At 39.1% G+C, this 23,737-nt stretch overlaps 1 protein-coding gene across 2 annotated transcripts in view; it reads right to left on the bottom strand.

Annotated features, from left to right (window-relative positions):
• The window catches only part of LOC131677543 (cytoplasmic polyadenylation element-binding protein 3), a 1,053,225-nt gene that overhangs the window by 752,751 nt on the left and 276,737 nt on the right, over positions 1-23,737 (bottom strand). For both annotated transcript variants that reach the window (XM_058957424.1, XM_058957423.1), the window contains one exon: positions 17,600-17,705. In XM_058957424.1, the coding sequence (XP_058813407.1) occupies positions 17,600-17,705 (106 nt within the window). The remainder of the gene's footprint in view (positions 1-17,599; positions 17,706-23,737) is intronic.

Below are 23,737 nucleotides of genomic sequence, written 5' to 3' on the forward strand. Positions count from 1 at the left end.
AATTGAAATGAATAGCCGTTGAATTCGCACCACTGTACTAATCTATTGAATTTGAATGGTTTCATCTTTAATTACAATTGTCAAAGGTACCAAAACACTAAAGTCTTTAACCGATTACAAACATATGTTCGTAAATAGGAGCAAAAATGGATAAGTTGCATTTCCAAAGTCATGTAGAACGTGAGTATTGTATATTGTACTTGTGGTTAATTTATGCAATTATTTATTCTCAGGTAACATATTTATAATGGGATATGCCGTAAGAAATGTGTATATTAGAAAAACTCTAGAAAGATAACTGCGGAGACTCCATTTTGGATCGATTGGATTCGCGTTTAGCTGTCAAAAAACGGATCCAATCGAACATTGCCTATCCTTATAACATAGGACGTGTTGTCATACAATGCCGGGGCATACGTTGCCAAAAATGCTGTTTTTCTCTCCGCAGTTCTCTTACTAGAGTTTTTCTAGTGTATATAGTTGAATATAAGATCAATCAGAAGCAATGTGCAACTCATTTCAAATGGAAGTGTTTTGCTGTTGGTTTCGTAGTGCTTTGATATGATCCATTCCAATAGATTGACACATCGCATTGAAATGTTGGACAAGTAGTGCGAAATCAACTGCAAATAACTTTCCATGAGCGTGTCGATTTTTTACCGTGTAGTGTTCTGTATCTACTCCTCTGGGACGGGACCTGCGGAAAGAAAAAAAAACGCGTGTCGAATTGATCCAGCACGCAAATGTCAGATTGAACCGGCTGTCCTCAGAGTGATTAATATGGGGAGTATTCTATTTGAAATTAAGTAAATGCTAACTTTTTTTTCAAATATTTCAATAAATTAATCATTAGATCAATAATGATAGTGGAGATGATAGTGCTTTCATTAATTTCGAGATCGTTAATTCTTGTGAACTTCTACCACTGTTCTCACAAATCGGGATTGACCGGAAAATGGTGAAAAGTCATCTCCGGATTTTTCGTTTTACTACGACCGCAATTTTTGACCTTGCACTTCATGATAATGGATTCACAAAAAAAAATTTGAAAGTTCAATTCTTGTTTGTTCTTTAAAAAAGTCATGTCATTTCTTGAACTACACCAAGTATTAGTGTGTGTGTGTGAATCGAAGAAGTAAGATATAACAAACAAAAAGAAAGAATAAGAAAACACGAATCAGCAGGTCCCGTCGCAGCTACTCCTAAGAGAAGAGAAGACAATCGCGTAGCTAATTTGATCCAGTCCTAACCTCAATATTGAACCAGCTTCTGATTGGTCATTTTGCCAGTCATGAGCGTTCATTATATTTACAATCGGGATGGCAAACAGTGCTGCTGAATCTATTCTGGTTATTTTTCATACACATCAAAATTTCGTGTAAATTGAATAAAAGACCTGAATGACGATATAGTTACGTGTATTGTTAAGAGAGACATGAATAAATATTTATTTTAATTTTTAAATGCAGCTAGCATTTTTTTTCCATACGTTTATTTGACACGGCATTTGCAAAAGCTTTTTACGCCAGTTTCTTTTTTTACATAGCACGTTACAAAAATCCTTAAGACTAATTTTAACTATACTAGTAATTTGTCTAAAACTAACACTGAAATCACTTTATTGTTTGTTTTTTTCCTTACATTGTTATATTTCATAATGATCTAGTATTTTCGTGAGTATTTATTTACTTTTTTTCTGTTATTGTCTAAATTTAAAAACTGAATATTCTAGGACACTTTAATTGGTGAATGATTAGCCTTGGATGAGAGTATGAGGGGATGAATTTAATTAAATTTTGACAGACGCTGTTTTTAGAAAATGATAGATAAGTTCCATGTATAGAGGATCGCGATACGCCAGGATGTCTCTAACAGGAACATGGATTGGTCTTCCTCGGACTTGTAAAGAATCTACTAATTGTGATCTGGCTTCACGATATTCAGTGCAGGACCAAACAACATGCTCAATGTCATGGTAACCTTCTCCACAAGCACAATGATTACCCTCAGCGAGCCCAATACGACGGAGATGCGCATCTAAAGTATAATGATTGGACATGAGCCTAGACATCACACGGATGAAGTCCCGACTTACATCCAATCCTTTGAACCATGCCTTCGTTGATACTTTAGGGATAATTGAGTGTAGCCATCGTCCCATATCTCCATTGTCCCAAGATGTTTGCCAACTAGCAAGTGTCCTCTGTCGAGAAGCGCTATAAAATTCATTGTAAGCGATGGGTCTTTCATATATTTCACCATCTAGTGCACCAATCTTGGCTAAATTATCAGCTTTCTCATTTCCCGCAATAGAGCAATGGGCGGGGAGCCCGCAGCTAGCATTGTAAATTCTTGGTAGAGGTGCGATCTTTTAGGTACAATTATTTTCGACAATTGTAAGAAGCATTCAAAGGGAATCTGGCAACGATTAACGCTTGTTGTCTTCAGATTTACGGCAGGGCCAAGTCGAGAAAATTAAGAAGAGCAAGAAGCCTGTTGTCGTCTCTTCTCATAGATCTACTCTACCATCTCATCAGAAATCAGAACTAATGCCCACACCATTAGGGCGGGTTGCTGGCGAGTTACGCCGGCGAGTTGCCTAGAACAATGTTTTAATAGCCTACCGCTCGCTGGAATGTATTTTAACCCACCCAGTCGCCATTTCGTTCACTGGGTGTTCTTGCGGGATGACCAGTTCTAGCCAAACATGTCAAATGGTCCTAAGTGCAAATGACAGTTCCTCTTTATTTACTTTCTCTTTCGTTAATAACCGACCGTTTATACGTTTGTTCCTTAACTCTTAGCATAATATGCTAGTCGAAATCAATTTTTTTCGATATATCCTGAAACAATATTGAAAAGTTTTATGATGCCGCCGTAATAATCGAAAGATAAAGTAAACGAATAGTGGCTCTCATTTGCAATTAGGGCCATTTGACATGTTTGTCGAGAGTTGCTTATTGATGAGCACAACTGATGTTCTGTTTGGGATTTAGCGACTATCTCTGTGTCCAAGTCGGTCCGCTAGGCACTGATGAGACGAAAGCCATCTCCTTGGTCAGTAATATACGATTTTAAATTGATTGTTTACGAAAATGTAAATGGGTGTCAAACTATCGGTTGTATGAGCTTGATAATGGTTTCAGTCAAAAGAATTTTTTTATTTAGATTATAGAGGTTTGAACCTTAAGGTCATTCGCCTCTTCGAGTTAGAAAAATCTCTTATGAAAAATTTCTAACCCTATGTGCGGGGTTGGGACTCGAGCCCAGGTGCGCTGCGTACAAGGCAATCGATTTACCAACTACGCTACGCCCACCCCAAAAGAATTATTTCTTTGACCCAGCGAGGTCAACGTGGTTAGTTGGATTCAACTGCATAAGTTCGATTATCCATTTTAATGTCAGCTAAAACGAAAACGATTAAAAACAGCAGATGATTTAATGATCCAATAAGTGAAAATCGTGTCCAAATCCGAACTGGTGGTGTTCCGTCCATACCCCTACATGAACCAAGTCCCACTATGCAAGGCAGCAGTGGTGGTACAGCAAATATAATCGATATTAGCTTGTGCTTTTCAAAAGTTTATCCCCGTTTACGACGAAGGCGTCGCTTTCTGTTTGCATTCGAAATGGCAAACGTCGTCGGTAGAATACTATGGCGGATGTTGCGTGGTGTAGTTATACGATGATTCTTTTATCGTCATTGAAATAAAAGTTCTCATCAACTAGTTCTTCTGCTTGCAACCAATGCATATCCGAACATTCAAGCGTTCACTTGACTTTCTGAGGATAAGTGCCTGTTTATGACAACTGGTTTCCTTCATTCTAAATCCAATTTGGGAAAACGAACGTTTTGGTAGTAATGACTCTTAAGAAACATCAACAAGTTAGTACTTTTTTCTCGTTACGAATTCTTTTAATGTCTGCTTTGCCAGTTAAGGATCACATTCTACAAAGTACTTTGTTGAGCCAAATTGACGCGAAATAAATTTTTTAACAATACTCCACGGTCACCAACGCGATTCAAACGAATCCCCGAGTAGAGACAATAATTTATTTCCGATCTTGAATCATTTCCCATAAATGATTTATTTTTGCAATCTAACGAATTTCTTCCATTATAAATGTGGCCTTCTAACCGGAAAGAGTCCGGAACAAATCGTGACTGCCCCCAAGAGCATTTTTCCCATCCAGTAGCCGATCCGTGTATGCCGTACTATTTTACAATCAAAATAAATTTATTTATTTCCTCGGAACGTGTTGCAGCACTGCTTTGTGTTGGATTTTCCTTTACTGCACACTACCACTCCTGTGTGGTGTGGTGTGGTCATTGCATCGGGATGATGACCACTAGCAAAACCACCTCCTCCTTCGACCGCCACCACCAGCACCCGTTCTTTTGTTTGTTTAGAGGATTTACCATCTGGTGGTCTGATTGCAGATTCAGTGGGTTTCCGTGGAGCTCCACGCGCCCGACTGACGGTAGGAGCCTGGTACTACTTAGCCGTTAAGAACGAGACGTGCTTCGATTAGATGCCGATTGTTTTGTACATTGAATGTGGCTTCTTAGAGATCCATTCGTGAGAATTGTGGTATGTGAGCTGCGGGAATTTAGTTCACGTTGAATGTTATATGTACGGGACATGCAAATTAAGGTTCATATCAATGTACGACCGATGTTTATTTGAAACCTATCAGGCGGCGTACCTTGAATCATGAAAGGAATAAATCGCATTTTCAGTGGATTAGACTAAAAGTGTTGAAATGTAATCCATTTGTAACGGAAACCATTTCTCGGCATAGTGACATGAAATTTGTAATAGGATTACTCGTGAAGTTTTTACCTCGATTTCATTATCATCCATAAAATCTTTGGAACGTTGCTCGCTCAATGAAGTGTTGAAATTTAATAACTTGAACTTGTTGAAAGAAATCAGAACCACACTCCCTACACGATGAATCCAATTAGAAGCTTAAAATAACCGCGATAGTTCACTGTGGTCGCATTTCGACTGACGATCATGTCTGCGTTCCGGATCGTTACGTGGAGATGGATGGTGTGTTTATCGAAACGGATCTCACCTCAGCTGTGACGGAGAACGACAAAGACGAGTATGTCAAGCGGGACTCGTGTTATCTAGCTCGTGTGGCGGTATACTGCTTTCGAAGACAAAACTTCTAGCGATCTGGGTGTTTATCGTGGACGTTACTGTCTTCGGCAAAGTATCTTGAATAGAATTGAGCGATATTTTGACAAATTTTGGTTTTGATCTAGATAAGTGATCTAGCTCAAGTAGTTTGTTTTGGCATTTTTAATACGATGCGATTATTGTTCTCAGCTATCGCTGGACCAGTCTGCGAAAAAAGACCTCCAAATAAATTACATTCTCACTGTCAACAAGCTACGAATGTCCTCGAATAACCGTCTCACCGACCATCGGGAGGATGAGATGAGACGAGCACAATCTTTCCCCCACGCTAAAAGTCAGAACGCTCCATGTACTATCATAATATTATTTTATTGCTTAACAACTTTAGAATTTTAATTAAATTTTAAACCCTCTCTGCGGAAAGGAGTGGGGGTCGGTCGGTCGATCGTTCGGTTGGTCGTCCCGTCACACGGGACGAACAGGTTGCAAAAGGTAGAGCGTTGGGACAAAACCTCAACCGGCCTACTTCCGCATCCAATCCGAACCGTTCCAATTTCAGTAACGGAAAACTTTTCCTGAAGCGAACGATTTTCCTTATTGTTTCGCTTGTGGGAATCCGAATGCGGAATCGATTGTAGTTTCACGACGGGGCCGGATCGTCATCATGTACGGTTGTGCGATTGAGAGAAGCGGAGAATTTTATCGGATTTCGGAAGGTTGATTAGTTTTCGAAACGATTGTTCGGAATAATTTGGCTTTTTGATTCGATTACCTGCCTGCTGTGGCTAGCGATGTGCTGTTGGCGATATTGCGTGGGAAGCGCAACTTTTCCTATGCAGGAAGCTGAAAGATTAAATTGACACGTAATCGAATTACTAGTGATTGTTTGAAGTTTCGAGTTAAACCAAAAATGAAAGGACCGATCGTAGAAACACCGGGTATTAATTACCGCAAACGGGGCGATTTTCAATTCAATCAGTTTGTGTGGTTCAAAGATCGAATTGAATTCATGGCATTGTTTGGACGATTGCGGTTGACCTTGTCAAGTTATAGAGTAAGTTCATATTTGTTTATTTTCTTTTCGTGAATTTGACGAACTGAGGGTGATCTGACAGGCCAGCTATCGCTGTGGTCGCATTCGCGCGCCTTAACGCTTCTTTCTCGTTTTGTTTCATGTGGGCAATACCTGTATATGACGCTATAATTAAGTTCTTCAATGACCCAGTTAACCCCACTTTTCTTGACTGTTCGATTGTACTGTTTACATGGACTTTTGTGGACGACTAGATGCGCTCGAAGCAAATCGTAAAGAATTTTTCTAAGTTTATATAAACAGTACAAGTGAACTGTCAAAAATGAACACTGTTCATTTGTGACGTCACCGTAAAGTATTCAATTGAATACTTTACCGTGACGTCACAAATGAACTGACTGTTCATTTTTGACAGTTCGCTTGTACTGTTTACATGGACTTAGGAAAATTCTTCACGATTTGCTTCGAGTAAATCTAGTCGTCCACAAATTTTTCTAAGTCCATGTAAAAAGTACAAGTGAACTGTCAAGAAAAGTTAGGTTAACTATGTCCATAAAGAACTTAATTGAAGAGACGACCTTTTATCCTTACAAAGCAACGTAATACTCGAAAAGTTAACTTTAAAGTTCTCCTCCATGTCCATGTTGTTTATAAACAACCGCGTTTTTAAACAGCTAAAACTTGTTGATATGTCCAGATTACTTACAAAAACAATAAAGACGCTGAATCCCCTCGGAATCCCTCTGGATAAACACTCGCCATCTCCATCTTATTCTTATTATTTATCTGTGTCATTCCAATCGAGCACGAGGCTTGTCAAAAGCCCTCAATCCGAAGAAAATCGCTTCGAATCCTTCTGGAACGAGAACTATTGACAGGTCTCGTGCTCGATTGGAATGACACTGACAGATAAATGGTAAACAAACGATAGACGTGTCCAGGGGGATTTAGGGTCGTTAAAAACAAGTAGGAGAGACTGAAGAGACTTGATCCACTTTTTATTTTTCAACCCAACTCCGTGAAATGATAAAAAAACTAAGTATTTTTTCTCGTTTTATATAGTTTCCAAGGATGACTGCTAATCATAAAAAAATTACATGGAAATATTACACTGGATATGAGGTATGAGCATTTCTAGAAAACAAAAAATCGAAAATTCTTAGATTAGTGGAGACTGGATCCCTAGCTTGGTGACACTTGATTCCTCTTTAAAAATTGAGCAGCTGTTGCCACTGCAGCAATAGTTCAAATTCAATATTTCAAGAAGTTTTCTTCAGAACGTCATATCTAACAATGAGAGCCTCTCTTTGTTTACTTTCTCTTTGGATTTTTACGGCGTCACTGTAGCATTTTTCACTAATTTTACGTTATAGATAGAAAGACTGCTCTTTGACTAGTGCATTATACAAAGGGTTGAGGAATAAACAACCCTCCCGCAACTTGACGTTTAGCCTAAGTTGCTTGAAACCGCCGTGTTTCTAATGATGTCGCCACTATAGAAAGCCGTCCACTAATTGTGATACTGTAAATTTCTATGCGAGAGAATAATTTCGTGACGTCTTTTACGAAGTTGTTTTCTTTATTTACATTCGGAAGAGAAAATCAAGATGATCATTTCAAAACAGCGTAATAATTTAATATAAATACAAACAAATTGATTCCTCATTTTGTCGTTTCATAAAATGATTAGAAATTGTGCCGCATGTAAAATGCACAATTTTGAGTACGCTTCTAGTGTGAACTTTTTCTTCTCCCGACGCACTTCAAACATTTTTTGCATATGACAATTCTCGAAAGTGTTTTGTTAATCCTTAAAATCCTTAAATACTTAAATGTGATTATCATTTTTCACTTAAATGTGATTATCATTTTTCATTTCGCATTTAACAATGACGGGATTGGCTTTGATTATTTATATCTGACAGCGTAGCATCTAACTGATAGGCGCTGCGACATTTTCTGTGCAAAGGTTTCCACGAATTTCACATGTGATGACAGCTCTCTTTTTATCGGAGAGGCAGAAAAACAGTCCAGTATCATTGTTTAAATTGTAATACAAATATTACTACCTAATATGTAGGTCTGTGCTAATATCTTAAGACTAAATGAAGGTGCTCACTAACTAGTATGAGCGCCGGTTGTTTGTATGCCGATGGTTCCAAAAAATCATAAATCATTTAAAGGTAATGCATCGGAATACAGATGCATTATTTTTAAAACAAAGCAACACCAAACCCCCAAAAAGTCTTCAGAAATGAATTATCGAAAGTAAAAAATCTGAGCGAGAAAATTTTCACTGTGAACAAGTTTACGCTTTTGTAGAAGTTGCTCTTTAATAAAGATTGATCTGCCATTTTAGACCCACAGACCAATTAAAGTGGTTTCAACAATTTGTATACGATCTGTCAAATTGTTCCCCCTCTGGGAATAAAGCGACTGAGCAATTAACAGAAGAGAAAGTAAACAGTCTCTCATTGTTAAATATGACGTTTTGAAAAAATGCGCTTTATTTCGCCGAACGTTCTATAGAGTTCTAATCGAATCATTTTACACACAATACTTGAGAGTTTGTTTTCCTCCAGCTGTCCTATGCAAAACTCTCAGTCTGTTCTAACATTTGAAATAGCTTGCCTAAACTATTTATAATGAAGCTGTAATGCACTGGACCGCTGCAAAACTTATTCCGGAGCCGTACAATCCCGATTGTTCAGCTTCTATGTGTGTACAATTCATTTCCCACTGTCCGTCAGTGCTTTTATGGAATAAACTTATCTGCATCTATGTAATATATTTTTTCATCGATAGATGTACACATGTTTAGCCCTGGAAATGAAAGGAGATAGCTATATTGTGCATCCAACGACATATTTCAAGAATACCTGTTCCTACACGTACACTCTGAGGCCGCCTTCATATACAATAAGCCCCGCGCGAATACATCCACGTATCCATTGAATATTTGCAATATATTCGCACTTCCAGAATGAAAAATATTTTAGATTCTGGCACGTATTTACAAAAAGGAAAATATTTATATAGACAAGCATTGAAAAATGACATGAAACGACCTCACCAGCTCTGAATAAATAAACTCATGAGATTTCTGTGAAGAATTCTCCTCCATCCGTAAAATTGTTGCATCAGCTACTCAGGTCCAGGCGGCGCTAAGCGGAACGAACGGGCGTACTTTTTCGCGTCTTGCTTTACATACTGCAATGACAAAGTTGTGACGACAGATTTCTATGCAAAATCACACTTTTGTCGCGATATTTCAACCTACTAACACGTAACTCAACAGGAAAAACTACCTACTAAACGATTGACTTCGTTTTCCTGTTGAATATATTGAATACTTTACGCTGACGTCATAAATGAACTGAGTGTTCATTTTTGACAGTTCGCTTGTTACATGGACTCAGAAAAATGCTTTACGATTTTCTTCGAGCGAATCTAGTCGTCCACAAATTTTTCTAAGTCCACGTAAACAGTACAAGCGAACTGTCAAGAAAAGTGAGGTTAACTGTGACAGTAAAGAACCTAATTGTATATCACTGATAAACTTTGGAACAACACGTCCGGGCGATTCGCCAGTGCTGCCACTTTCCCCAATCCCGATTGGGATCCCGAAAATAATCCGACCAAAAATCTATTTTCAATTTGTTTTCCTCCACCTATCAGAACAACATGACAGGTGGAGGAAAACAAATTACTGATTACACTGTTACAGATTGGAAAGTAATCTATGTTGTGCTGTATTGTAGAGCTCTCTAGGTAGAGTGCTATGTCTAAAAGCAAAAGGTCTGGCAGATCATTGTACCACAGAGAACAGAACGTCCATCTCCTACATTCAACTTGTGTAAAATCTCTAACGGTTTCGAAGGTAGTTGTGATATCCAAACCAGGTGCGCTACTGCCGTCATGTTTTTTGTGGCTGAGTCCGACAGAATTGACCAGAGATGCCAGGTACTTTTTTCAAATGTCTGCAATAATAATTTTAAAAGTCTGGGAAGAACAAAAAATGTGAGGAAAGCTAGTGTAACCAAAAGCCTTTATATTCAAAAATCTGCAAATATCTGCAACCAAACTCAAAAATCTGCAAATATCTGCAAATATCTGCAACCAAACGGTAAAATCTGCAAATATCTGCGTCATCGAAAAAATCTGCAGCTTAAATCAAAAGTCTGCGAATTTGCAGACTTGTCTGCAAATCTGGCATCTCTGGAATTGACAGCGGTTATTCCTCTACCCAGTCAAACTAGTCCGGAACCGGTTCCAGCATGAATTCCAGCTGAAATGCATCAACCGATTGAGACGGAATCGGTTGTTTTCTTTGAGCAAGATTCCATACTGAATCTATTCAGGATTTCGAACCGAATCCGGAATGGATTTGACGGATAGTTGGGATAGGTTGGTGTGGCGGCGCTAGTGTTTATCATATATTAATTCAAATGTTTACACACGTTTTTTTTTAAATATTTTTGTTCGATCATGGATGTCTGTTCTTTGTAATTGTACCTATCACCAATCCGCAGAAGAAATGTTTAATAGTGTATGTGATTTTTCCGTTTGTTTACATCACCGATAGCAAAAGTGGAACGTGCTATCACTCCGTGTGTTTTGATTAAAGTTCGTCAGCTGCCATTTTGGAACTCAATGAAGTCTTCACTGGTTGCTTCAGGATTGTTTACCTTTTTTGCGTTACTAGCGCAGGCAAATCCCTTTATCTGCCAGACCTTTTAATTTACGCCATTGAAACAATCGAACGTCAAATGCAGCCGTCCATTTAAAATATGCGAGGCAGAAAGCGCCCGGTCAAAAAAAAAATGCGGACGAACTTGGTCAGGCCTGAGTGCATATAAGGAGAGTGACGACACTGTCAAAATTGGAACAATTATTATTTATCAGTGTCATTCAAAACGAGTCAAATTCATGTATTTTGACAGGTCGTTTGTTCGTTTGGAATATTACTGACGGATAATCGTGACAGTTGTCTTCACTCTCCTTACATACACTCTGGGTCAGGCGATTTAAACAGGCTGACGTTTGACTCAACTCGCCTGTGCTAATTACCACTAGGAACAAATGCAATTTGCGAATGCGATTTAAAGGCAATTTCAATACTTCGACAAATTTTCTGGCGGCTGAAATGGAATTGGTTGTTTTTTGCGTTTTTCTAACATGGCGGTTCATATTTGGCTTAAGCTTAAAATTGTTTTTTTTTTAAATAATTGATGTGTTCTCGCTTGTATTTTTTTGGTGAACTGCATATAGCCAACCAATGTGGGAAACTGTGGAATCGTGTGTAAGTATAGTGGATAAAGTCTCAATGAATGTCAGATTGTGGTAAGTTTTGGTGTGCAATACCAATTTCACCATTGATTCTTCCTATATTTTGGTGGTGATTACCTAGTATATTGATAAGTTTATGTGAGTAGATAATGAATCAGAAAATAAATATTATTTGTATTTTTCATATTAGACAATTAAGGGCAATCAAATGGCGCGTTCCGTGGGCGATTTAAGGGCGGGTAGAGCTGCAAAAAAATGACGGCGGTAAATCGCCCCAATGTTGCATTTGAAATAGCCCCCTAATTGCCAGCAATTTGCTGGCAAATTGAAGGGCAATCAGCGCATGCGAGTGGGCAAATAGCCCCTCGTTGGCCAGCTATTTGTCCTTTTTGACTGGGAGTGGCTCTGCAAGACAAAAGATGAAATGATCAGAAAAAAAGAAGAAACATCTATCCGCAAGTGTCGTCCTAGCTTTTAATAAAGCATAGCATAGCATGCACAAATCGTAGATGGAGTTGCAGAATTGAGCATATCCATTGTCATATCAGACTTGGCCACGATCTACAATGACGTAGACCCACTCACACCACACACCTGACCATCTACTTATGGAAAACGCTCGGAACCGAAACAGTTCTTATAAATTATATACCAAAAGACGAAAAAATGTAAACTGGGAAATATATAATTCTGCATATATTTGATAGTGCTGTTTAAAAAGAAAACGCAAAGAAAATATTAAAAACGATCTCACCGATATCCAAAATGCGAAATTCGTCTCTGCTTAAAGGCTTTTGATGCCACTTCTTAAGCGGACCCTACACGTGCAGAAATATTGTCAATAAATCGATTATTGATCAATATATTGATCGTGTAAGGGTGTCTTGAAAATATTGATCATGTAGAAATCAAATGGGATTGACGTATTGAAGCAGTCTTGACAATATTTTTATTGACAATATTCTTGTCCCGTGTAGGGTCCGCTTTATGGATGAACGAGGTCGAATCTCCATGAACTCCAGTCGCTTGAGACAATACATGCTGTATGTAAGATGATCCTATCTACAAATTATGACTGAACTTAGGGAACATTCGGAAATCCGATAAGCACCCGCACACCTCGATCATCTTAACTGTACACTGACAGAAGGTAGCTATCCCCTATGACGTCACTGCATTTTCACGGTTATGTCAACGATCAACGGTTCCCCAGTTAAACTCATTCCGGAACCGGTTCGAATTTCTGAATGGAGTCATTATGGATTCCAAATCAAATGCAACAACCGATTCCGACTCAGAATCGGTTGTTGCATTTGATTTGGAATACATAATGACTCCATTCAGGATTCCAAATCAAATTCCGAATGGTTTGACCGGGTCACAGCAGGCTCGTGCGCAAGGGGGTTGGATTTTGGGGGTTCAAACCCCTCCCATGAGAGTGTTGCATGATTTTTAAAAATATATATATTTCCTGTTTAGGAAAAAATATATTGCAAGCCGTTTTAACACGTAAAATGCCACTCTAGAATCAAGCTGTTGAGGAAATAAAGGACTTGTGAGGTAGGCTGGAAAGGGATGTACGTCAAGTTGATTGGCCTCTCTGGATCGGTTCACGTTTTGACAAGTTTCAATATTAGCAACAATCATGAGTAGAAAAGAGAGATATCGTTGTCTGGAGAAATTTTACCGGAATGGCTGGTAGCTAAATAGCTCGCGAAAATGGGCATCTGTATAGGGAGAAATACCGCCTCCGAAATGTCTCAGCACCAGGTAGCAGATAAATAGGAACGAATAGTACCAATAATAATAAGAAACGCTGCGTTATAACGAGTCGTAAAGCATTATGGTCGACACCTCTGGATCGGTTCGTATCTCAACAGGTGACGATATTTGCAGCATACCTTAGCAGGTCAGTGTCGTGAATCGGCGCTTCCACTGAAGCTGGTTTATCCAAGTGTCGCTGTGGGACGGCTGTGTCCCGACCCGGCTCAACTGCTATCTCGCTCGATGTCATCCGTCGACCATCCATGCTTGCTCGTTCGAAAGTCCAGCTGCCCGCTCGCTCGGTCGAGCGTCCTGCTACATGCCGCCTCGTTCTGGTGCCGGCGCCAACTCGAGTAACCCGCTGCCCCGTCCTGGCAAAAGCACATTCCCTATTGTGGTAGTACCTAACAGTGGCCCAGGTGAATAAGGATTGCGAGATACAAGAGGCAGAACCGTAGCGTGCGGTTGGCCCCCGCCAAGGGCGCATCCTTAGGGGGCGCTAAAATCTGGACCTTCTTTTTAAAATAAGCGAGCTTAAGTCATAAAATTAGTCAGGATAGGAGTATCATTTCCAGGTACACATTATTATTTGAATGTCGAACTGAAAAAGAAAGCCAAAGTAAACATCAAAGGGACGCAAAACTGAGGCTCCGCCAAGGGCGCCAGAAGACCACGCTGCGGCTTTGACAAGAGGTTTAGGTTTAGTCGTTAAGCCTAACTTCTGAAAGCCAGTAGGACACTACCACGAGCCTGTAGACAGTAGTATCTGTTGAAGAGTCCTTCGCGATAACACACATTTACCCAATCTATTGAGCTGAGTTGATTGGTACACAAGACTTGGCCCTCCAGGTCTCGGAAAAAAAATTCAAAGTTTGAGGGTTTCGACACCTTTATTTTATAAGAAACGTAAAAAAATCAAAACCCTCCCCTTGGGAATTTTCTGCGCACGGGCCTGGTTCACAGTGGTTACGTGGTGGCTTTACTTCCTCACAAAGCTCGTTGAGTAATTTTTCGTGCCACAATTTTATCAGTCTTCACATAATAGTGTAACTTCAATTCTAATTTTGCAAAATGTTGACGGGAACGAAAAGAGTTCGTTTCCATCATCTAAGATTGCTGCGATCACATTTCCCCGTCCCAGCTTTTAATAAAGCTACACTGCCTATGACCGCAAATCAGTCCCATAAAGATAGGAAATCCCAGAAAATAGGACAAATATGTGGTCATGGGCAGTACAGATATTACCAAAGACAATTTGGCTACGCTAGCTGCAACTGGCGATCTGCGGTTCGACCGAAAGTTCCTTCGAAGTGAATTATGATAGTTATCTTTTACGTTCTAATTCTAAGACATTCAAGATACGATATTAAGCCAACGTGGAAATTTTGGAAGTTGATTTAGTGAAAGGTTATAAAGTTTACATTTCAAAATACTGTAGATCACACGTGTGTACAGAACCAACCAAGTTGTATTAAAACTGCACACGAGATTGAAAATAGAAACAACCACCCTATCACAGAGCTACTACACTGGCCGTACGTCACTTCAAGCCGGAAACCGGAAATGGAGCTATGGCGTTATGAGAGTCGGGATTTCCACATTTTGCCCTTGCTGCGCTCCGAGTGCGCTAGCATTCACTCGGTCGGAGCAGGCAGTACCGTCCCGCGCGTTCCGGAAGAACTTTAGCAACGCGGGCGATGGGGACGGGACGGTGAGTGACGCTTTTTGTGCGTGGGACGGTTGACTTTTGGAAGCTCGGGTTCCGCTCGTGGTGTGTCCTATTTGAATGGTGCTTTTTTGAATGGTGCACTTTTTAGCCACTGTTAACGGCAACGGCACGAGATGATTTATGGATTTGTCTACCATAGAGGAACAGGATATGAAAGCATTGGAAAGATTCTGGTGAGATTTTCAGCGTGCCTGATGGTGGAAAGAGCTAGTGAGTGGTGTGGTTGACTCATACAGGATGTCGAGTCGTGCCTTGTAGAGTGTGCGTACTTTGGTAGCTCGATGGAGGAAATAAATAAAAAAAATCGGACGCTTCTTGCGATGAAATCGGTGCAATGTAAATTAAGGAGAAATCACTCCATCATATCAAAACAATGTGTGGCTATATTCTGCAGGTCGTAGCTCATATATTTCGATCAACTGCTCACACTGAGTCCCGGTCAGCGTGGCAAGCAGAAAGTTAGCAAAAGTTGAGCAAAGCGAAATTGATGCTGGCAGAGTTTCTGCGAGCATTTTTTGTGCGATAATTCTGGCAAAGAATTTGCTCAAATGCAACAACCGTTTCTGACAGAAGCGGTCAAACCAACCGATGTTGCTTACTTTTATCCAGAATCCAGCCAGAAATGTACGGCCAAGATCTCTGCACGCTTCCTGCCACATCTTTGTCAGATGTTTTGTTCGATTCGTGCTAAATTCTACCAGGTAGGAATTGCCAGGATCTTTACACAGTTTATGTCCGAGTTATGCCAGGGTTTTGCTCGGTTCCTGTCAAAATTTGCTAGAAAACGCGAGCGAAACCGATTTCGCCCTAGCTCAACTAACCCGACAGGATACGCGCAGAAATCTGACAGGGCTGCCAAGCCAAGACTTACAGAAATATAACAGAGCGGTCCCTGCCACAAAATTTGCTCACTGGGGTACAAAGTGCAGTATTAGGGACCATCCATAAATCTTGAGCGTTTTTTCAAAACGTCATATCTGCTATGAGTTACTCTCTTTGTTTACTTTCTCTTCTGTTAATAATTCGGTCACTTTAACATTTATCCCTCAACTCTTTGCATAATATGCTAGTTAAAACCACCGTCTTTCGATCTGTACAGTAAAATAAGTGAAAAGTGTTATAGTGACGCCGTAAAAATCGAAAGAGAAAGTATAAACAGAGAGTAACTCATTGCAGATATGACGTTTTGAAAAAACGCTCAAGAAATGACCATTTTTTGAGTGATTTTTAACACCCCCCTCCCCCATCGTAGCATTTCGTCACAAACCTCTAAATACCCCACCTGGTAATTACGTAGCTTGACGGTAACCCTGCCCCCCCCCCTTGTCTCCGTAATTTTTTTTTTAAATTTTATTCTATTCCTATTGCTGCATTCTATAACTTCCTGAATGTAAATTGTACATAGTGTCCAAAGCGATGAAACTAAATACAGTTCAATATTAATTCGTCAAAAGGGCGAAAGTGTTTTTTGTAAACAAACTTGTTTCGCTCATTAGTCTGCTGCAGAGTGGAATTTCATGAAAAATATGCGTTAATGTAAATTTTTACCCTTCGTAGAAGTAATTTCATTCGTTTTCTGCTTTGAAATTATAGTAAATTAAGAGAAACCATCAAAATAAAAGTTTATTTACAAATCTTATTCACCCTTTTGCAAATTTAATATGGAGTTGACTTTCAACTTCGGCAAAAACTTATAAATAATCGGTTTTACTAACAGATGGCCGAACTTTACAACTCCTGAAATCAATTGCTATTGTATAGGATAGGAACGGCTGATGTACACTGCCCGACTTTTCGGCCACTGATAATGACCTTTGCCAAGAGAAAGAACTTTCCACTTGGTTACGACACTGGCGTCACACACGATAAACAATCCAAAATCTCCACCCAAATGGTACCAACTGGTAGTGCGTATTTACCATCATTTTATCCCTATCGAGTTCTATTTATGTACGTCCCATCCATATCGACCTTGCAAATTAAGCTACCGAACAAATCGAAAAAAACAGGACACTTTTTGTCCTTTTGTCAGTTCCACGTTCTTGAACCACCACTACCAGCGGACGGGTCGAAGGGACTGCAGCTAATTTATCACATCATCATTAATTCATTCCACCCGACCGGGACTCTGTCGCGCATTCGAACTGACAGTTGAAACACACAATAGCTGCTAGGCCTACGCGATTACATACCCGTCGACTGGCCAACATGAAAGCGGGAGAGAAAAAATCTGGTCAATGTCGTGGGAACCAATCACAAACAAAACCATGACGAGTGGTGATCCAGGATTTTCAGATCACGGGCAGCCATGACGTCCGGGACAAACAATATCATTAATCATCCAATGGTTCGTGTGATTTTATTTTTGGCATCGCCTCCAATAAACATAGTGGCTCCCTTTCGGGGAAGCTTCCCTATAAAATTACGGAACATATATTTTGTAGATATTTATGTGTGTTTAAAATCAACTGGATCCAAGATATATCAACGTTATTTAACAACCCTATTTGCTTGTTTGTTTTTATGACTAATTCATCTAATCAAACCTATCTGACAAATCTAAAATTAGAACCGTATCTTCGAAAACATCTAAAATCCAAATCTGTGAAAATCAATTTAATAAAACCCACTCACCTTTCAGATGATCCGGCTGGGAAGCTTCGCCAACGTTCCGCATGATGTCACTGAGGCAGTGCTCCAGCGAACGCATATCTAATCCATTGTTTAATCCGGTGCGGTCCTGCAATTACCGAGGGAAGAGAGAGAGAGAGAAACAGAAAGGTAAGATTAAGATTTCAACCTTAATTAATGCTGCGTTGTTTTTTTTTCTTCAAAGCAAGTGAGTCAGTCCCCTTCGATTAGATCACGAACGCGGTGGAGAAACAGGAGCCGCCAGGTTCAGATGTGAGACGGGCCTGGGGCCTGGGTAAGAGACTCGGTGGGGACTGCTGTGAATACACTGCTGGCATGCTGGGAAAAGGTGTATTTTTGGGGTGCTCCGAGAAAAACTTTGAGTTGAGTGCGATTAAGAGGAAAGTTTTCCACTTGATTCGCAAATTTGGGGAGCATTTTCGTGCGATTCTAAAGGATTTTCCAGCTTCCTAGGAACCAAACCGACAACAGCATGGGATGAGCCGATCGGTCGGAAGAAGAAGAAGAAGAGGAAGATTCTACGGTCTACTTGAGCGAAAGTTGTTTAACATTTTCAAGAGGTTTGAATTTGAAACTGTTGTTTCTAAGAAACGGAAGCTTTGTTAAATGGTTGGTGTGAAAGTTTGTGCTGCTTGTTTTTGTTTAAATTGATGAATATTAGAAGAATATTTTAAATAGCATATGTTACAAAAATCTCAAAAAGAGTACAAATTTCAAAACACAGTCCCATTTTTGTTATTCGAACGCTTTACTTGCTTTACACATCTATTATATTTTAATTTTTGTTTACTTTGTTTGCTGTTTTATTTTAGTTATATTTATTATTTCTTGTCTTTTTTGCATATTCGTTATGTTAAATTTTGCCCATTTGTTGCTAGGTTTTCCATTTTTGAAACTTCTGTTACTTTGCCGTTTTTGATATTTCAATTATCTTCATTACTGCCATTATTTTTTTTATTCAATCTGTTTATTTGACAGGCACGGTACCACTACAGCTTGAAGGTGCCATTTTTTGCATTTTACACTTAAAATTTCCTATAAGTATAAGATTACAATTAGGCCCGATGAGAGGGGGGGGGGGGTCAGCCAGGGCAATTGCCCTGCGGCCCAGGTCGCACTTGGGGGCCCGTGTTTTTACCCGGAAGATGGGCGAACACGTCCGGTATTTATAAAGAGTAATAAAAATAGCGATAGTAATTTCTTTGTAATCGCCTTATTAAATTGTTATTCGATGAAAGCGTAAAAAAATTAAAACTTTATTTGATAGTTAAAACAATCGTTCTTAAGGGAGTTTTCTACTTTGTGTACAAGTTAAAAAAACGAGTTTTGTTGCTTGAATCGACGGAATATATTACGAAATATTGAGAAGCCAATTCAAAGTATTTTCGAAGAAAGTAATAGAGCGTCAAACAGCGTCAAGCGTGCGAGTGCACGGACAAACGCATCCGTCCTTTTCTACTTTCGCTTCTTTGCTGGTGGTGCCGGTTGTTGGCTTGAAGACACTGGGCGTGATTTTTGTTGGGTGAATATTTGTTCCTGACAGATCCGTAGATATTGGTTTTGTAACCATTTGTGGTTTGGCATAAGACAACTGCGTGCTGTTTACGGTTATAGTAGGTGGGCTTTTCTTAGCTTTTTTTGCACAAAGTTTTCCGCGGTGTAGTGTCTTTGTAGAATTCGCGCGTAGGAATCTACCATGGGTGCATAATCAGTGTTGTTTGATGAAACGTCCCACTTTCGGTTGATCCGCCTAAAATGGTTACGTATGAAGGAGTTGGTTTGTACGGAAGCATTCTCACAACAAGAACAACGTTAGGAACACCCGGGAAAAAACGAAGTTTCAGCTGTTATTGAGCACCGTTTAGTAATCGTTTCACTTCCCGAGTAGCTGGTTACAGGACGTTTCCAAAAAATATCAGTCGTTTTTGCCGTGTAGCGGAACGAATTTTCGTTTCTACTCTGGGCGAGATGAGAAGGTAGACTGACGTTAATTAACCGGTGATTAAAATGGATAATTTTTCTATTTTTCTATTTTATTTTGGCACGTCAAGGAATTTTTCCCCTAAAAATGCATTGTGTGGAGATAGAACGGTGATTTTGGGCCTCACCAAAGATGCGTGTGACTATAAGAACCCAATTATAATATGCGAAATAAAGAAATCAAATCAGTTCAGTTCATCCAACAGCAGCAGTACTCGGTTACCCACTGTACTCACAGTTGTTTAATTTGTGTCTGATTACTGCGATCTGTGCCTATATTGTTGTCGGGTCCTACATACTCTCACAGCAAATTAAAAAAAAAAAAACTTGTAACTATGGATATTAACCCGATTTGGATACCACGGAATAAGAAGCTGTCGAAACTCAGCTGTCTGGCACGCTATCTGTGGATGTGGCAATGATTCAACCAGAGACTAATAGAAACCACGGACCACGAGTTTCTCATAACTGAAGAGGTACTAATTCATGATGAACTAGAGGGCTTAGGTTTTAAAGGGTCCGCCAGTATTACAAGCCTTGGGGCCCGACACGATTCTCGACGGCCCTGATTACCCAAGTAACCACAACGCTTCAAATGATGTAAAGTTAACAGTCTCAAATGAGTCGTTCGTAGAATGCGATAAAATGCATCATTACTGTAAATGCAACACCAATGCTTTTATAAAGTGGAAAAGGGCGATTAAGCGACTGATGTAAGAGCTGTCAAAGAAAGCATTTATTTTACATTAGTAACGCTCTTATAAAGCGTTAGTCTGCTGAAAGCATTACTAGATGCTGCAATAATGTTTGTTTCGTTTTGACAGATCGATGTTATATAACACAACATAAAGCTGATATAATGACAAAATAAAAATAATTAAAATGGAAAAATGGACGTTTTCACATTTTTCACTTCTTCTTATTCGTCAGATACAACATTAACATCACCACAAAATTTCAATTCCTTCAGATTTTTTAAATTAATTTTATGGGATCCGAACCATGATCATCTGACATCAGCTTCATACGAGGTAGGCCGTTAGCACTCTTATCTGTGGAGGATAGCTGCCGAGGGAATGATATTTGCAATATATGAATAACGTTTTACATTATATAGCCTTTGTTAATGCAATGACACGTCGGTATAGAAGGAGAGGTGCAAACATTTGTCATTTTTGAGTAGATTAGTATTTATCGTGTGGCTCTCGGATCGCGAAATATAAACAACAAACGAAGCAGAGATCAGTTTTTAGTCGAGATTCCGAAACATGGTTAGCATTGACATCAAATTGTGCAGATAAAATTATGAGCATTTAGTGATTTCTCTATGATATGCTTAATCTGAGTTGCAAATAGTAGGAATGCATACTCGTGTTGTTTATTTTAATGTATTCCTCAACGGAAATAGGATTGATCAAAAGCTATAGGCGGTACAGTGCTCCGATATTTTTGCCCCATTCGTTAAAAATGGTCCGTTTGCCACACTACTCTCCATGTTGTTTCAGGTTGATATTTTTGATTAGGACATTTTCTTCATAAACGTCAAATTATTTTAATGTTTCATAACTTTTAGTTCAAGCATTATATGCTTTTCAAATGTAGCGCAGTAGAGCATCAAAGCATTTGTAAGTGCAATGCGATCAAACACTAAACCGTTGCTCTAAAGGTGTGTAAAGGACATGTCCTTATTTTCGAGGTTTTTGGAAAGCGTCCTTATTTTACTTCAAATATCCTTAATTTTAGTCTCAAACCTTGGCATATACAGGGTGGTTCAACATGAAGTTTTTAACAGGGCATTTTCTAGTAGGTATCGGGTACTAACTGCAAACTGTCATGCTATTGTAGTTTAGTATTGTTTGCCATTTCATAATGGAACGACTTACACTGGCTCACCATCTTCAAATTATTCAACTATATTACGAAAATCAGCGATCTGTGGGAAACGTGTTTAATGCACTCCGATCATAATATGGTCGACATAATCGGGCAACTGATTCAACTATTCGCCATACAACCAAAAAGTAAGCGTTGTAGTTCTCTTTGTTGGATGATTAGCGAACAAATCGACCACATCCAGCACGCAGTGAAGAAAACATAGCGGCGGTGACATCCCCAAGCATTGGAAATCAACATTACTCGAGTAATTAGCCAGATACCACTTGAAATGTTCGAATCCGTCATCAAAAATTGGACCAGTTGAATGGACTACCTAAAGCGCCAACATGGTCAACATTTAAAAGAAATTGTTTTCAAACAATTACTGGCAAAAAATGTTCTTTCGATTGACAAATAAACAATTCGCGATTTACTCCATTTTTCATTTTTTTCACTACAATAAAAAAAATCTCATGACGAATCACCCTGAATTAAATTATTCAGATCAACTTTATTCCAGAGAATTAATTTCAATTCCTTTCAGCGATTTTTTTTGTTAATGCATACTCTCTGCGACTCATAGCAACCAAAATTTGTTTTACTCAGAAGTAACCAAAATTTGTTGGATAGCTCAATACAGGTAATCTTCGATACAACGTACCCTCGATATAACGTACCCTCGATATAGCGTCATTCGATATAACGTACATTTTTCCTCGATATAACGTACATATTTTTTAATTTATTTTTCGGGTCCAAATTTATCTTCAATTACGCATGTATTCCATATTTTAAGAATTCAGTATGTTATACACAATCTTAAAACGTACTAATTGGGCTTCTAATGGGCATGTTAGGAATTGGCTACTTCATTGAAGGTTACGAGAGCGATTTTTTTTTACAATTTCATTTGCGTATGATCGTGATTTATTAACCCTTAAATGCGCAATGTTGTTTTAAAACAACATTGCAAAAACCATCTCAAAATTATCGTAGTAACGTATCAAAGCTGTGAGACAATTTTCAGAAAATTTGAAAAAAAAATTGGTTTGCGCCTTTAAGGGTTAAAACCAACCATTTATCTCATTAGATAACCCAATATCAGTAAGGGAGCCCGAGGCTAGTTGGCGGTTGGGGTAAGTTGGCGGAATCCCTTTTTCTCCGTTTCTATTAGACATATATCACTGCCTCTCGTTATGTACCTCAAGTTATGTGAAACCCATTATCCAATGTGTTTTGGCTGCAAAACATTTTGTATTGTGGAAGTTCTGGACGATATTGTGTTTTCGAGCATACCTAGTAAATTTCCTAAATTTTAAACACTGTGTTATTTATGGTGATGGCGGTGCTGCTCGCGGGGCAAGTTTGCGGTACTATTTACGATGCAAAAATTTTTATTTCTGGAATTCACTCCAAAGTAAGAAAATCTTTTTCTTGTGTATCTTGTCAATGCAGGAAACATTTACTTCGGCTAGTCACCTGAAGAATTTCGGAAATTTGCTATTGCTTGCTATGAAAATTTGCTATGGAGTACGCGTCAATGTCAATATTCCGGGATATTGAGACTGAAATATAATAGCAAATGTCGATTAATATACAGTTTTCTTGAAAAGACATTCAGCATGTTCCAAAAGGACCCATGAAGTATTTGATTCTCCATTTGATTGCTTATTTTATGGTGTATCTATACATATCGCCAACTTACCCCGGGCCGGGGTAAGTTGGCGGTTTTTCCGCGTCACATATTTTTGTCTCTAAAAATGGAGACAATGCATCAAACATTTTAATAAAATTTAGAGATGTTGCCAACAGTCTGCCCTTCCATGCCACGTGTTCTATTTTGCAAAATCTAGGTACATCAAAGCGGAAAAAAATAAAAACTGAAACACAGCCAACTAGCCCCGGTCTCCCCTAAGTTCTAACTGAAAACTAAAATTGATAATATTTATGTGACCATTGTTGGTTGGTTTCGGGACTGCGGAATCTGATTCTCTGGGCCGAATGACAACGTTTAAGTTCCACGGCATGCTATGCCACAAAAAGAATGAGAGGTCATATTTGTAGTTACACGGACAACTGTGCACGCTTCACGACCGGTTTGGGGTATTTAGGAAATCGGTTAGCGGACTGAAATATATCTTCAGAAATTTTTGAATCGTGGATACAAGTGGATCTTTATACTCTATTCTAATGATTAAAGTTCATAAATTGCTTTTATTGTATGAGGCGCTGACGGTGGGAATATTAAAATCATTTTACAAGCCC

Source organism: Topomyia yanbarensis, chromosome 1 (genome assembly GCF_030247195.1).
Source record: "Topomyia yanbarensis strain Yona2022 chromosome 1, ASM3024719v1, whole genome shotgun sequence".
Taxonomy (NCBI): Eukaryota; Metazoa; Arthropoda; class Insecta; order Diptera; family Culicidae; genus Topomyia; species Topomyia yanbarensis.